Below are 18115 nucleotides of genomic sequence, written 5' to 3' on the forward strand. Positions count from 1 at the left end.
TTAATATTCAAACTTTAAAGAAAACAGAAAACCGTATCTTCTATTGCAGAGCTTTAAATGCCCACACATGTTTGCATTAAAAAATAAAAGTGGGACAAAACCGTGAATAACTGCAAAAACCAACTGATGCCGTTGTCATCCCTATAATCTCTACCAGCAACTAAGACTCAAAGACAATGAAAGAAAATGTAAAACCATTTCCAAATCTATTTCTAAGACTATGATTAATTCAGATTTACCCTCTTTAGTTTCATCATCAATAATTGATGAAAACATTGCCATTATTAATAGGAAGACAAAGTGAATTCTCTCAGAGGCTCTCTTGCTGTCTTGTAAATGCTGGTGACAGGGCTCTCAAGTTTCACATATTTAGGATAACTTTTTCTATAATACAATAATGACAGTTTTAAGAAGCCACGGACACAGTTTCCATATACATAATCAAAGTATACTTGCTAAGGCTCATCTGGTTTCTAGGATCTGTTTTTCCCTCCTGAAGAGTGCCTATACAAACATCATCACTGCTTACTGGTAGACAAACACTGTGTTCTTAGTAAATTAGAGTGAATGCCACTTCCAAGTGTCGTATTCAGAATCATTTTACATTTGTTCTTTTCAGTACTAGATAGCCCTGACAATTCCTGCCAGCATGCCCTTGCCTTCCTTATGTCTCGAGGCTTCTCCAAGTTCTCATTTCCTTCATGTATCCAGTTTGCAGCGTGCCTACCCCTCCAGTCATCTACCCATCAACTCAGAGTTATGAGACAGCATAAATTACAAGAGCGCAGCTATAGAGTTCATATTACCTAATCACAGAATCTGTTCTGCTGTACCCTGGGATGGAAGAAGCCTTTTCTCCTGGAGATCCCAAAATTTGAAGTGTTGTATTAATGTCAACTTCAGATGAATGCTTAATGGAATATTCCATTATTTCTGGAGGTATTAGCGGAGTCTCTCCCTGAGTATCATCAGCTAAGAGGTAGCCTTCAGTTTAAAAAAAATTAAAAATGAACACTTAACAAATCTATTTACCAAATTGCACTATAAATGCTTTCAGTTTTGATTTATATACATCACATAAGTTGATGTAAAAGTAAATTATGTTAACTTGTTAATTTCAAGATGAGGTGCAGAAACTGTCAATTTCTCAGAAAATTAAAACCCTCAAAAGTATAGCAAAGGTTTAGTCATCAATCTCATAATGCATGGTGACATGTAGGCTTTGAAAACTTGAGTAATTTATTCTGTCAAGTTAATGGGAATTCTGCTATTGTATCAGGAATCTATTCACACATAACTATTTTAAAGTCAAGTTTTTTCCCCTTGATTACAATATAAAAACACTAATTAGGTCTAGTGGTCAAGGAAAAGACCCTAAAAGTCAAACTGCCTAGATTTGCATTCTGGCTCCAAAAATTAACTGCAGTATGACCATTTTTTATACTTTCAGCTTCTCCATGTTAGTTGGGGATAATGATGATTAACACCACTCAGCAACACTAATTCAGTGGGCTACAATGAGATCCAAAGGAAACATCTGTCATACAACAGGCCCTGAATATGACAGCCAGTGGTTTTTAAAAATATATATCTATTGCTATGTCAGCAGCAGCTGTATCTAAGTTTCATTTAACACTATGTATGAACTATATATATTTTATTATTGCTTGAGATTGGGTCTCCCTAGTAGCCCAAGCTGGCCTCAAATTCACAACCCTCCTATCTCAATCTCCCAAGTGTGCTGAAATTACACATCCAGCTATAAACTATTATTCTTAATATATGAGGCTTCTTTTAGGGTTTAAATGGTTTCACTGGCAACTACATTTAAGAAGAAAGAAGTAACTAACCTGTAACTAAAATGAGCCAGTGAATATCTTCGTAGAGATCATCAAGCATTTTGTGGTCAATGGTGCTCGATCCAGGGGAAGCAAGTAACTGTTGCTGATGTCGTTGTAACTGACCATGGAGTCTTGTTACCCTTTCTTCTAATAAACTAAAAGAGGAAAGAAACAACAGCTTCATAAAGTTCAGGATAGGAAAGCTTAGGAAAATTGATAATTTCCTTATAACCAAATAACATAAACTAAGATGTTTGCACAAAATATACCTATTCAAAAAATATTACGGTACACAACTGTTCAAGTGCACTAGAGGATTGTAATCTCTATTTTATGACATAGAATTAAAATAACACTTTACAAGCAAGCAATGTTTATGAAAGGCACCTGAAACTGGTTGTTCCAAGTCACTTCTCATGCCATGTTTCCCGAAATTCCTGTCATCTATGCTGTAGTGCCTGAGCTGCAATTGGACTGCCAAAGGCAGTTATGATACGCTTCTATCAACTGGATCCAGTGTGCGGGGCACAGGGTGGGGGTTTTAAAGCTCTCTAGGTTACTGTGAACAGAGAGCACTTCTCCATGGGGTTTCCGGGACTGTGTGTACCTTGTCAGAAGAGGCATACAGTGTTCAGCAGCAATTCTTCCTAGCATTCCTACACTGGCTAATTGATCAGAAAACTGGTCTCGATCATCTTCTTGAAGCTCACTTATTTCTTCTTCCTCACGAGAGGCCACACCATTGGCAGTCTATTTGGTGGAAGGAGGAGAAACAATGAGAAAATGCAGCACCATGTTCCACATGTGTGTCTGTGGCCCTGTCACGTGGCTTCAGGAGGAGCTGGACAGAACCAACATGCATTTCCAGCTTTCTGGAACACCTTTCTAACCACGACAGCAGCCCCAGTATCCATCAAAGGATGAGGACAGCATTGAAGAGAAGGAAAGAAACAAATCCTCCCTTGTGTACACAGTAACACAGCTAGCTACCAAACCTACAGTTCACCCCTTATACTGGGGATTGCCATTTTTCATTACAACAATTTGGCATCTTAAGATTCCCTAGACCTCTGAATATAGGATGTTATTAATATAAAATGTATTTAATATAAAAGACATTACCAGGGACCTGGCAATACAGAAATAACTAACTGGAGACATTAAAAGATGATTATACGTAACAGCTCACATTTAAAGAACCCAGTAGATAAAACTAAGGAACTTTTCTCTCAGCAAATCTTTGAGGAAACCTATCCAAAATTTCTAGTATTTTCTATTGTCTAATATAAAACTTACCAAATTTCTTGTGCCATCTGGAGCAGCAAGGTGGCACTGAATATAGGAATTGAAAACTTGAACTGCATGCTGAGTAAAAAAACCTTTATGGAAATGCTTGTCATCTTGAACCAAAGTTAGCCAGGACTCCAGCAATTTATCATATGCTTCCATGTATACCATGTCATCCTTATCAAGCTAGAAGAAAAGAGCATTCATAAAACAAATGGGCAGTGCAAGAGTTATATAGCTATGCACAGAAACAATTTAAAAAATCATGCTAGAAGAAAAGTATCTCTAAGTATTAAGCATTTATTAACTTTTCTAAAATTTTACTAAATTACAAAAGAAATAATTATTTGGCAATATGAAATTAATGTTTAATTTAAAAGACTGATCAGTACTTTAAGAAAAATGTATTTTCTAAATGAAAGTAATATTGACTATTTGAAAAGCTAAGAAATTGCATATATACCACACATATAAAAATAAATACTTCTTATGCATATGTTTTTCCAGTACTGGGATAGAATCTTGAGTCTCATATATGCCAGGCAAGCACTCCACCACTGGGCTACAAACTTCAAGCCCAACATTTTCAAGTAACTTCAAAATCAGTAAAAACAAACTGACCTAATCAGATAGCTAAGAATTATATGGAGAAAACGTCACAGAAGTTCCTGAACAACAAAGAATTTATTTTAATAAAAAAGGACAGCTAATTCCACATACTAGGAAAGAATATAGTAAACAAACAAACAACAACAACAACAAAAAAAAAAACAATGGCTACCGACTCAGCTCATATTATTAGAAACTGTGAAAGATATCCCAGCACTAGAGTTAGCTAAGTACTTTAAGAATATAAAGATGAAGCCAGGCCTGATGAAGCACACCTTTAATCCCGGCACCAGAAGGCAGAAACAGGTGGATCTCTGTAAATTTTTCCTTTTCATTAAAGTTCTTTACTACTAAGGAGAATATGTAATAAACTAGAAAAGGAATAAGCAGGTAAAACAAACAAACAAAAACCAAGAAGAAGCCAGGCCTTTCCTCACCCATCCAGCTGAGCCTCTGACCCCCAGGGGCATGCACACAACCATCCCACAGATTCGTCTACTGGTAAGACCATCACGTTGCACAGACTGCCAAGGTCTTAACTAGTTCAGACAGTTATTAATTAATTTTCATTTCCTGTTTTTTCTTGTTCATGAATAGCTACTATTTTTCAGTTACACTTTCAGACCAAAACTATACTACTGAGACAAAGAATTTTTCAAGAAATAGATAGATACACAAATAACAGACTACAGAGCTATTTGTGGTATAAAATCCCTCCTTAGATTGATCTAATATTCTGCTGAAGGACACTGTATGTTAAAAGCTGCAATGACCAGGAGGCGTGGATGAGTTGGAACCACAGCAGAAGATGCCAATGCAACTGAGACGACACTGCCCCTGCATACAGAGTGGGATGGAAGGCAAGGAACGTATCGAGATGGCTCAGGCAATCAGGCTTCCCTCTTATTTGCAGCAAAAAGCCACTGTAATACATGCAACGAAAGCACATGATACCAACCGTTTTGTTTTTGTTTTTTAAAGAAAACCACAGTGTCGGGCAGTGGCTCAGGTGAATATGATCAAAGTATGTTAAACACATGTAAAAACTGTTCTGTTTTGTTAATAGATATTAGTTTTAAAAAGACAGAAAAAAAATAAAACAAAACAAATGAACAACAACAAACCAGTGCTAAAAAGCCAAAACACAATATTGGTTATAAACATTGGGAAAGGGAGCTCTGTTCCTTCTACATTTCATCAAACGCTGAGAGCTAAGCACGGGAATCCTGAAGTGAATAGGATGCTTTCTTCCCATAGAAACAACTGCGGCTTGTTTATATACTTAACAAGGCATGCACTTTGCAGACATCATTTGTCAGGTCTTAACAGTTTATCTTGCCAAAATAAACATGTCTAACAGGACTAAGGAGTAGCATCCCCTGAACTAGACTCAAAAAGAGAAATGCAGGACATTTTTAAAGATCAACCATCATTTTTCTAAGTGCATATTTAAGGTATGCATCAAAATGTAAAAGTAGTTTTTAAAAGTTAAAGCCTCACGTGCATATTATTAAAGGAATTCTTCACAATGCCTTTATTAAGCCTTGATATTAGAATGATCTCAAATAGAATGCACAAATCCCTTACACATTGGATGGCGATTTAAAATAAAGACAGAGCTTCTTGAAAAAAGAAAACCAAAACCACAAAATTCTGGTTCTCTATATATACCAAAAAAGTAACTCATCGGGCAAAGTGTGAGAAGTCTGGTTGATAACAATTGGCAACTGGATCTTCCAGTCTAATCCCAGAGAAGTGAAACCTAAGCTAGTGCTTTTTCATAATACCTTGGCTCTGCTCCATGGTCACTCTGGCTCAGACCCAGGAGCCCGGCCAGCAGCCTGGCTGGCAGCATGTAGACAGATGACTAAGGAGACCAATCTAGACACTATGTGCTCATGCTCTGAGCATTGTGAGGCCTACTGCCAGAAGGCTTTGGAGAGGGGCTTAGAGCTTATGGGACCTACTTGACCCCACTTTGCTCTATCTGAATATGAAGGGGGAGTAGAAATGAAAACATGATTATCAGTACTTCTCTCTGCCTAGAACTAGCCTGAAGGTGTAGAGAAGCATGAATATGAAGTGCTTCAAACAGAAAAATGTACATTTATGCTTTGACAATTTTGAATATATAATTCCAAAAACAATGAAATGTTCTCTCAAATGACTATCTGGAAAGAACTCTCAGTACAGAAAATCTGCTCTGGCCCATGCCTGACAATGAATGTAATTTCAGAGATTAAAGCTGAGCAGTATTACATGATTCCAAATAGAGGACATTCTGAGATGAAGATTACAGGGACAACAATAAGAGTAGTAGGGCTGGACACAGTGGTACACATATTTAAATCCCAGTACTTGGGGGGCAGAAGCAGAGAAATAGTTGGGGAGAGAAAAGTAGAGTGGAGAGAGGAAAGAGGAGACAAGAGGGGAAGAACAAAGACCGCTCAGTGTTTCCCACAGCCTGGTGTAGAAGGATAAACAGGTGAAGGACAGAGGGTTTTACAGCAGTCAAACGACCTTTACTCACTAAGTCACCTCACTAGTCCCTTATTTCTATTTTAGATGTTGTATTCAAAAAGAGCAACTAGAGCTGGATAGTGGTGGTGCATGCCTTTAAACCCTGCACTCAGGAGGCAGAATTAGGTTGATCTCTAAGACAGCCTGGTCAACGTAGTGAGTTCCAGGACAACCAGAACCTACATTTAGACCCATGGACTCTGGGCTCACGACAACCATGTGTCAATGCAGGTGCACCAATAATAATACATATACCACCATGTTCTAGGCTTGATGGGGCAGATTGATGGTAAGGGGAGAAGTGTAAGAGGTCATTCTGTATTTTTACTGTGAACTTAGAGGTACATTAAATATAGTCTGTATATTGCTACCTGTTTATATAAATCTAGTATAAGCTATTTTGAAAGTATACAAATAGACATCATACTAAGGTAGTTAAAAATTTGCTTATAATCGGCAAACAACTCCAAATCTACCCCTAATAGTAATGACACTATCCACAACCCACGCCCCTGTGCTTTTCCCCATAGAGAGTAAATAACCAACATGACAGCTCCAAATTTTCCCTCATGAAATCAGAAAGCACTTTCTTCTTTTTTGAGAGAGGGTCTCACTATGAAGCCCTGTAAGCTGTCCTGGATCTTAAGTAAACCAGGCTAGCCTAGATTTCCGCTATCCTCTACCCCTGAGTTCTGAATACTGGTATTTGCCTGGCTAGAAAGCACTTTCTATTGAATATCAAACATCTTTTACTTCCTTTATTCACTCCACCCCATTTTCAAAGTAATAAACCGTGAACTCAAGGCCTCAGGCATGATGGGCAAGTGCTCATACACTGAGCTACATTACCACCCTGTCTAAATGTTCTATTGCTGTGAAGAGGCACCGTGACCAACTCTTATAAAGCATTTGACTGAGGCTTGCTTACAGTTTCAGAGGTTAGGACCATTATCTTGGTGGGGAGCACGACAACATGCAGGCAAACATGATGGTATAGAAATAGCTGAGAGTTCTACATCTGGATCCGCAGACAGAAGGGAGAGAGAGCCACTGGGCCTGGCTTGTGCTTTTTAAAACCCCAAAGCCCACCCCTAGTGACATACCTCCTAATCCTTCTGAAGTAGTGGCATTAAATGACTATGCACTTCAACACAAAAGCCTATAGGGGCCATTCTTTTTCAAATTACCACACAGTTCCAGGCTATTTTCCTAAGTAAGTATGGTCACGTACATAAAAATATGCAATGAAATTGATGTGAACAATTAATTTCACATAGAATTTTATATTTAAGGATAACTTCTAAGGTGAACTTAGACTTATTAAACCCCAGAATTTCCTATTTTCAGCCTATAAGAACTTTGAGAAAAGACAAAGTCAACTACCACAGAAGACAGTAAGATAAAGGGCCAGGCACACCAGTTGGGAAATTATTAGCAGCATCTACTTGTAGACACGATGAGAAGATTATTTGGTAGAAGTAAGTTATATAACAAAAGCCAAATCACGGGAGCAGGAGGGGAACAGGGAACCATACCCGCCAGTCCTGATAATCTCACACTTACCACCTTGCTGCCTTAACCTTCTGAGTGCTGAGATTACCATCATGAGCCATTGTGCCAAACTTGATATACTGTGTCTTAATCTGGGTGGATGATACAGGGTCGTTCCCGCTATACTATCTTTATATTTAAACATGAAATGTATACTTCATATGAGTAAAATATTTCACAGTGTTTAAAACATATAGGTACTGGCACACCGCCATTCACAATGACACACCAAACAGTATTTGCATCACACAGTATAACACTAATGAACACATCAATAGAAAAAAAAGACTCATAGAACCATATTTTTTATGTCATTCATCTGTTGTATTTAGATTCTTTTCTAGTGTGTATCACTTAAGGTAAATATGGCAACAATAACTGTTGTTTTTTTTTTTTTAAGACAGAGGGGTTAGAGAGATGGCTCAGCAGTTAAGAGCATTGGCTGCTTTTAATACCCATACCCACATGGCAGCTCACAACTGTTTGTAACTCTAGTTCCCAGAGATCTGACACCTCACACATATACATACATACAGACAAAACACCAATGCACATAAAATAAACAAAACATTTTATAATAGAACAATACCATATTAAAAAAACATTGAGATGGTAAATAAGCTTTACACTAAATGTCACAATACTCGCACAATAATACATTCTTGCAAGACTTAAAATGCCTATTTAAAACATTAAAATTGACTCATATCCAAGTCAAAAGTCATTGCATAGTAAGATCTGTGATCCAAGTTGAGTTAAACAAAACAAGCAATTCTTTTTTGTTATTGGTTTTGTTGTTGTTGTTGTTCCAAGACAGGGGCTTTCTGGGTAGCACTGGTTGTCCTGGAATCATGTCTCCTGGGTGTAGGATTAAAGACAGGCACCACCATACCCAGCTTTGCAAGGAATTCTTAAAATACTTTTAAATAATAGTCTGTATCTAATATACAATAGTTAAGTTATTTTCTTCTAAATATTCTTAAAGAGCCAAAATTATCATTATATTTGGGAAGAAGTATTCTTCCAACATACAAAGCATAAAAAATATTCTTGTGTTTCATGCCCACTTTCCCTACAAGTCTATAGGCTGAAGAAATGTAAGCACTATCAGTGTTGACAGCATGTGCCTTTTTAGTTATCAGAGTCACACGGTGGGGAGGCTGCAGAGATTTCTCAGTCATCCACAACAGAAGGTCAAGCCAGAGCACACAGTCATATGCACCAACCCCATCTCCTAGAGTATTGCTGCTCTCTGCTCCCTATTTTAAAGGGGACTTTTTAAAAAGTGCCTTTTTGAGACTCACTCTCATTGAGTAAAGGCTGGCCTCACACAGGCATTTTTCCCTCAGAAAGAAGCCAGGTATGGTAGAATACAGTCTGTTACCTCAAGAGGTAGAGGCAGGAAACACAGAATGAGACCCTATGCCACATATCCAGACCTTCTCAAAATTCATCCATCCCACCACAAAACAGACAGACAAACCAGGAGGAAAAAAAAAAAATCACAAAAAAACCTGTCACCCTGATTTTGCCAAGGAGAAAACATACTAAACGAAGTTGAAAAAGTAGCCCAAAGGTCATCCTAAGCAGTCTGTGTTTAAGATCACTCAGCGTGTGACCACTGTCCCCTCCAAATGTATCATCATTTCACACCATGTGAACTTCTAAGCTGTTTATTTAAATGCTCAATTTTTCCAAAATTTCCTTAAAAAATGATTTGATTTCCAGCTCAGAACAACAACTATGCACTGTGAACCAGTACTACAACTACCTGGTAGTCCAAAGAACAAAGGTGACAGAAGTAAGAGCCCTATGGTAATCCTACATCAGTCTGTCCTGGCTGGGTTTGCTCTCGACCGTCAGCTATTAGCTGAAGAATCCCCAGGATGTACAAGATGACCAAACATGAAGATTTAACTGCCATTTTGGAAAATCTGTTTAGCAATCACGCAAGTCCCATGACAGGGCCATACTCCAACCTTCAACCTTCCCAGGCCTCCCTCATGTACCCTCCACAATCAATGCAGAGCTTCAGCTTTTCTCTTTCTGTCCTACAGAACTGGTAGTCAGCTGCCTTTAAAAATAACCGTTAAATACAAACAGCTAAACTGAGAGAATTAAAAGACACAAACAGCCACTTTCTTCAATGAAACCTATTAGGTGCATCCTAACTTTAAGCACAGCATGTCTTCGCAGGAGGAAAGCTGAAGAAATATCTTTCTCCTAAAGTGGATCTTAGATTCCTACTCTCTTACACCCAATTTTGACAGAAAGCCTCTTGTTCAAAATAAATAAATCTCAAAGATAAAAATTTCAAGTCAAAAATATTACATATTTTCTAGGCAGTCTGCTAAATGTAAGAACCCTCTTAGAGAAGCTGAAGGTAGCTGCATGGAACAGATGACTAACATGCTAACCCTGACTCCATCTCACTCCACAGAGGAAGACCAGGAGGGAGCACAGTGAAGTGTGTCACATGAAACCACATCTGAGTCCGAGCCTGTCAAAGAGCTTTGACTAGGGCTGAGACACTTAACTTCAACATGGGCTTTCATCTTTAGAACAGAAATTATCATCCTGAAAAATGCAAAATCTCACATATGATGTCTAAGAACTTCTACTCATTCAATATATAATTTTCCATCACAAACCTCTCATTAAATCCTAAAAGAGCATAATTACATAAACACAATCATTCCCAGATTCCTTGAATACACTGGAAGCTTTACAAACTGCCAAACATTGGCAGAGTAAGATATAAACTCAGGATTAAACATGAAATTCTAAGAGGCATCTATACAAAGTGTTTTCTCTTTTAAAATTGTTTTTTTTAAAAAAAAAAACTCCTTTCAATTTATAACAAGAAAAATCAATTTCAACTATCAAGTCACTACCTTGTACAAATAAGTCAATTGTTTCCAGTGATTATTCAAGTTATTAGTAACTATTATAAAGCAGACATGTTGTCAAGGGGTTTTAGTGTATATTTCCTTAAGTTAAAAATAAAAACTGGAAAGCACCTGAAAATTTGTACTTGTCCCAAAAAAATCATTTGCATTATTACCAGTCTTAATTTGAATGTAAATTAGGGCTTACCAAAACACAATTTTAAATAATACACATCACATACTTTCCAAATAAGTCCTAAATAAAAATATCAAAATAACATAGATAAAATTTAATTTATACATAATTGCATCCAACCATGAAGTTATTTAGCAGTATTTGGTATACCTGTTAAGCACTGTTAAACATGGGCTAATCAGTATAATTTGACAAAAACATTTCATTCTAATTATCTCAAAATTATAATTTCCAAGACTAATTTAAATCTACAGAAATTTAGGTCATGTTTCCATATACACTGCCACTAATTTACATATAAAATGTAACTTTCACAATAGCTACTAGTACTCAGTAACAATAAATGTCATGAGACAATGTTCTACAGGTAGCACAAATTTCCTATGACAACCAGACACAGACAGATCTTAGCACAGTCACTCACCACTTCTTCTAATGCAGCACTTCGCCCAAAAGAACAAGTGAGATGTGTGAGGCAGTTAACAAAGGAGGAGAAAAGTTCGCTGGGGATGGCAGTTAAGACATTCCGAGGGAACACAGTTATCAGATTGCTGATAATGCTGGAGATTCCCACAGCTTCAGAATCTTCTATTTCAATTCTACAAACCAAATCATGAGGATTATTTAGCAGTACAAGATAAGCTCTATTTCCAAACACAAAAATATTATCATTATTCACTTGTAAAGGCATGTGCCTGTATTAATTTCAAATAGACACAAAACTCTACTTCAAAACACAGAACAGAAAAAGCCTTAGTTTCTTTTTTCCTCCATATGAAATACCAGAGGAAAAGGGAAGATTCCCTCTTCCGTTCAAAAGAACGAGCATACCTACCCATTGATAGTGCTCAGCAATCCCTCAATGAAGTGTGCTAGATAATCAACCTGGGATCCTTCATCGGGAAAGATGGGTCCATGTAGAGAAGCTAACTGGGCAAGGCACTGCAGAGAATCCTGTGCCATATCTGAATCTTCTCTGATTTTTCGGTGTACCTGTTAGAAAGAATTACTAATCCATAAAAACAAATTCTTCTTTTGAAGGGGTCACGTGCAAACCATGTCGAATGAGGTAAGAGAAAAATTCACTGTAGCAGGACATTTCTAGAAAATTAACTCCTCAGTTAAATGAAATCTGAAAATTGTCCTTCAGTCCAACCGACATTATAGGTCATGACTTTAAACATATTAATAAATTTTTACTTGAGGGCTACCTGCATTTTAAAAATTGAACTATCTCCAGAATATTATGACAAGGAGAGAAAACAGATGCTAGCCCGTCAGACATACTGCTTCAGCTAAAAACAGCAACGATGACAGTCATCTGTATTATGCTAACTATGCCTCACCACAGCTTCTTGCTAAAGTTAGCAGACAAGTTCAATCCAGTATATAGATGCTGCCTTAGCGGAAGCAAACACTTGCACACTTTGAAAACCAACAAATGTATCTATCACCCATTCTAAATATCACCTACATGACATGGAGCAGATGCTTAAATTCTGAGACCGTTTGATGTGTTTGAATTTCATTTTATCCCACACCACTGCTATTAATACTACATGTTAAAATAAAATTTGTATTTAATACATAAGTCTACTTAAGTGAGAAACTAGATCTTACTTCAATGATGTAATACTGATACCTACTACAGTGTTTTATCTAAAGTTCTCAGAATATTACTTCTTAACTTCGGTATTACTAAATTTTCAGACATTTAAGATTTCATTTCTATGTTCTGATAGTAAAATGGAACAGGAAATGCCAGGAAGAAATTATAAAGCAGCTATTCATCTTCATGCACGATACTGACTGGCCATTTGCCACTGCTCACCAGCATTTAACGAAGGGGTTCTAGGCCTCCTCTTTCTTTTATGAAGCATTGTACTCTATATTTGTTTCAGGTTATGTTGGTTTTGACTCTATCAATCATTTATAAATTACCTGACACCAGGATGTTTTCCTTGTTTTCTTAAAAATGCATTCACTAGTACAGTATGGAACACAGTGAGCAGAGTAAATCCTTGCTAACTGATTCCACTAACTTTAGCCTCTTGGCTTCTTAAGATCAAGTAGAGAAATTTAAACCAGTATAAGAGCTCTAAAACTTACAGTTAAATGACTTACTTGATTGTTTATTTTTAATTTAGGGCTCCTCACTACAATGACAGAGTTGAATATGACCATATTATATACCGAACCTAAAATATTTACTGTGGTCCCTGATAATATAAGGAAAGAGTTTGCCAATCCCTGGACTGAAACAAAAACACTTCAACCTATATACCAATGTAATTTAAGCTTTACCAAGTACAACACACAAAATTGTATGCATGCCTTGGTTGCATACTCTTGAATACATTCTTTTAAGCTCTTTATCTTAAAAGCACAATTCTGTGCTGTCATCCTTTGAATCTTAACCTGTTAATCAAAATTCACTGAGATGTCTAGGACCAGATTCTACCAACAGTAGATACAGTGCAGGATGGGACAAGAGAAACTTGTTACATAATTTGCTCCACACAGGAATCAGATGACCATTCATTCCTGGACGAGAGATGACAACATAAAACAAAAAACGTGCTTAATGAGAGTGCTAGTGTTGGCAATCTCAAAACAAAACAAATCAAAAGACTGTCCTGGGAGCAAGGATTAATTTGTTTTCTGAAATAGGAATCATATAAAACTCATGTTAAACAAGTAATTCTTGTGATATATAGATTCATGGTCTACTGATTTTAGCACGAGAAAGCATTCTCTTCATAATTGAACATGTATTTCAATCTAAACGGTACCATACAATTAAAAACAGATAACCACCTCTGCAGAGAAAGGAGGCACGGAGACAAACAGAGAGGCCATTCACCAAATAAGCATAAAAGGCACAAGTTAGCAAGAAAGACAGACCTCTGCTGAAGTATGTTTAAACATCTGATACCAGTGTGTCATTCACACTGAAACACCCAGGAAACATGCAGATTATGAGGTTTGGAGAGTGTGGAGTGTTCTGTGCTAAATCCAAATCGAAAAATCATAGGTGAAGTGGTGCCTGACACACTATGTGTGGAAAAGATAGCAAAGCAGAGAGCTAAGAATGGCAACATTCAGAGCGCAAAGCACCAGAATCCTAATCAAAAAAGTTCTGTCCAGAAGAGTAGGAAGAAAAGAAAAACTAACAACTTTGTAAACTTCTGAAGAGGAGAATGCAATCAAAATCACTTAAATTTCAGATACAGTCAATAAATTTAAGTCTCACTCCCGCATATTTAGCTACAGAAATCTAGCATAATAATGATATCTAATGAAAAAAGAGATTAAATTTGGTAATTAATCCATAAGTGAAGCTAAATTTAGCAAAACTCAAATAAAGATTAAGTCATGTTTTCTTTGCAACAAATTAAAATTGTTTATAATTTGCTTAAATACAAATAGCTACAGAGTAGCAAAGGGTTAACTTTTGAATTCAAAGTTATTTGTATGTGGTAGTTCACAGCTGACAGGAACAGCTGTCTGGTTTGTCTAGACAGCTGTTCAGACCAAGTCGAGTTGTTTGCAGCATTGCCAGCAAGTTTTTCACCTTTTCACAAACTGCTGGAATGGGACCTACTTTCTGTCGAGCAAATAAAAAGAACTGAACTTGGACTCATATCAAAACAATTCCTGCCAGATGAAGCATCCCACAAAGTCCTTAAAATTTTATTGCAAGTACTGTTCGATCTTGCTTATGTTTTTCCCTCTGATTTTAAAAAGAAAACTAGAAGATGACTAATGCTCAGAATAAACATTTCCATAGAAAACACCTTTTATGAAGGATAGAAACGAGCCTTGGTGGCACAATACTTGTCAGGCACACACAAGACCCGGGTGCAATCTCCAGAACTCCAAAACAAGCCACTATGGTAGAAAGCGATCTTTTTAGTATGCCTAAGGATGGACACTCTTTAGACATTTCAAAATATATAACACAGTACTAAAATATTTTAAAGTTCAATCACAAAAGGATAATTCATACTTCAAAATGCATGAAATGATAAGAAACTATAACAATTCAGACTGAATAAAACTGTCTTATTCTTTTCTTTCGAATTGGTGTTTACCTAGATTGTACTGGTTTTTATTTTAACTCACTGATCTAACTACATACTTGTTCTGCAACTGCAAATTAACTCCCAACACACACATATATGTATTTCAAAACTCACTGGCCCATGTGGGAATACACTGCTTGCTTCTTGAAGCTAGCTGACACTAAGAGGCCTGTTAAAAGTTATAATTGAAATATTTAAGATAAATTGCTCTTAAATATTAACTTAGTTCAGGTCTTATAATTATGAGTATAGTCCACTAGAGGAGCAGTTTTCAAAATGTAGTCCAAGGAAGCCTCACTGTCAAAGCCACTGCAAATAGTGTCCATAAGTGCACTAACACGTTTCTGCTTTCTTGTGGACTGCATGCATGCACACAGAGGCCTTTTCCTGAAATCATATGATTTAAGATACCAAATGAATGAAATATAAAACAGGAAAATCTGGTTGTCTTTTATTAAATCAGATGAGTAAAAATATGAAGCAAACAAAACCAAAGCCCAGTTATTTTCATTATACTTGCTTTTAAAGTATTTGTTCATTGAAGTTATTTATATGATGATGTAATAGTTTCTTGTTGGTATTTTTAATGAAATAAAATATTTTTTAAAGTTCTCAGTATGAATTTTTCAGTTTATTTTTTATTATAACATGTTAGTCAAAGACCAAAACTCATGTGATTATCGTCTTTTACTTCTATAGCTATATTATATAACAATAGCTAAATAACCCACATAAATAAAAGCTAGTAGAGAATTCTAAATTTTAAAAGTGTAAAGGAGTCCTGTATTTACAAAGTCTAAGAAGGGACCTAAGCCCTTCAAAATGAGATAGTATTTGTACATTAATTAGCAAGATTTTCATATAATTTTTCCTTCACCAGGTGTGTTAATGAGAAGAAAAATCAACAGGAAAAAAAGAAATCTGTCATGTGTTACTTAAGAAAAACAAAGGTATTTCCTCTTCCGGTGTCCCCTCTCACCAGAGAAAAAGACTAGGACTTACTGTGAAGAAAAGTTCCATGACTCTGCTGTCCAGAAGAGTCTCCCGCCAGGACTCTGTTGGCTTCAACAGCACATTTTGTGAGGATTCGAACATAGCTATATAATGTCTGCCCAGTTATCTAGTGTCAAGGTCAACAACAATAACATTCTTACTTTATCTAAACTATAAGTATACCCTAAATATAACAGCAGCCAGTCAGAAAGAATGCAATGGAAACAGTTTAAGCCTTTTCACATATGCTACATAATTCATGCATGAAGCTAAGGAATAAAAGGCATTAAGTGCTGAAAAAAAGAATGCTACAGGAATGTAAGATAACCGTTTTAGTCATTATGTACACCGTGTCATGGGGGTACAGAAACCTTGACAATCAGATCTTAATAGAGGCAACGGAAGAAAAAAATATGACTTAAAAACAGACACCAGAAACCAAACAAAAAGAATTAATGTCTTCAAATTTGCTTCATCACTTCCCCCAATATCTTAAATAGTTAAAATCATATATATAAAATGTATCTCATATAGATGATAGGGAAAATCAGCAGTTTAAGTATGTTTACAGGAAAACAGGAGAAGAACATGAAAGAGTAACTATGCCTCATACTGGGGGAAAAAAAACCCACCACCACCACCCTAAGATCACAGTAGCCCAATATTAAGTCAAAACAAAGGATTAAGTGGTTGACAGAAAACAGATGTTTATTTAAAATTCCCAGTCTTGAGGGAGGCAAAGAGGCCTGGATCCGCAGGACTCACTAGACAGCCAGCTAGCCTACTTGTTAAGCTCCACACCAGTGAGAGACCCATCTCAAAAACAATGACAGCCCCCAAGGAATGACTTCTGAAGTTGTCCTCTATCCTCTACACAAACATACACACATAAACACGTGCACTAATACACATGAATGCGCGCGCACACACACACACTGAATAAACAAAATTTCCCACAGACTCAAACAGTATATAAGATGTTGAGGTATTCAATATCAATATCAAATAAGCTTCAAACAGAAAAAATTTTCTGTAAATAACTTAACCATCATATATATACATTTGTAGGTGTTGATGAACGTAATTCACTCAACGGCATGGCCATAATAACTGAAGCTTTAAGAAATAAGAGGCGCCTGCAATGAAGAGGGTAACTTCTGCCCCTTCCATTGGAAACAGAGTCTGAACTTGGCAAAATTCTCATTCATGAGAAATCTTGACATAGGCATCTAAGATGTGCATAAAATCTGTGCATAAATTCTGGCATACATTTAATTGCCATGTCCTAAAACCCAACTCATTAATTTTAGGGAGAAATTATTTGCAGAAAAAAATTGAAGGCCCTAACAAGGCTTTGGTAACCATTTTTCAAAAGACGGGTAGAACATGCCTTTAATCCCAGCAGAGGCCAGAGATCTGAGTTCAAAATCAGCCTGGTCTACAGAGAGAGTTTCAGGACTGCCAGGGCTACACAGGGAAACCCTATCTTGGAAAACAAAACAAAACAAGAATTTGGGGGGGGGGGGGTTGTTTGTCTGCCTGCCTGGTTGGTTGGTTTTTTGGCCTAAAGCGGGTGGAAAGGGCATTGAGTTGTCTTAAGAAAGAAAGTCACTGCTTCTTTCTGAAGTCATTCCCAAACTCCTGCAACTCTAGCAAAAGTGAAACCCTGAACAGGCTCATTTAGCTTTTCCCTCTTCCTTTATCTGCCCCCTTGTGGGTAGAAAGAATGAAACCCCAAGGAAGGTAAGCCTGAAATGTGCAAAGAAAAAGCAGCCGAGAATTAAGAGTCCTCAAGGTAAAGTGAATTCATTTCCTAGCAGGCACCAGTCTGCATCAACATAGCACACTGGCTGAATGATTGATTACCTTTTAGAAAAACAAACTGAAAGATTTACCGATGACATTATCATATATTTCAAAAAGAGTCTGACAGCTATTCTCTTTATAAGTCTTTGGAATTCACAGCAAGGCAGGTAAGGGATCTTTCATCTTCAGAACAGATAGATCATCTGGGAAAAGAAACAAAGGCTCTAGACCTCAAAACAGAAAACCAATCCATTTACCTTTTGCTAGCTTTAGTGTCATTTTATTAAAGGTAAATTTTTATTATGTGAAAGGTCAGTATGAAATACAATTAGTAACTAC

The 18115-nt window shown here is 36.8% G+C and overlaps 1 protein-coding gene across 3 annotated transcripts in view; it reads right to left on the minus strand.

Moving 5' to 3' along the window:
- Xpo4 (exportin 4) overlaps positions 1-18115 on the minus strand; it is an 87137-nt gene that overhangs the window by 22255 nt on the left and 46767 nt on the right. For 2 of the 3 annotated variants that reach the window (XM_048442033.3, XM_087912124.1), the window contains exons 7-13: positions 15980-16092; positions 11728-11885; positions 11317-11491; positions 3138-3314; positions 2449-2591; positions 1851-1996; positions 807-984 (exon numbers count right to left, since the gene is read on the minus strand). In XM_048442033.3, the coding sequence (XP_048297990.3) occupies positions 807-984; positions 1851-1996; positions 2449-2591; positions 3138-3314; positions 11317-11491; positions 11728-11885; positions 15980-16092 (1090 nt within the window). The remainder of the gene's footprint in view (positions 1-806; positions 985-1850; positions 1997-2448; positions 2592-3137; positions 3315-11316; positions 11492-11727; positions 11886-15979; positions 16093-18115) is intronic. The other variant, XM_087912125.1, reaches the window with a different exon arrangement.

The sequence above is a fragment of the Myodes glareolus genome, chromosome 12 (assembly GCF_982192425.1).
Source record: "Myodes glareolus chromosome 12, mMyoGla1.1, whole genome shotgun sequence".
Classification (NCBI taxonomy): Eukaryota; Metazoa; Chordata; class Mammalia; order Rodentia; family Cricetidae; genus Myodes; species Myodes glareolus.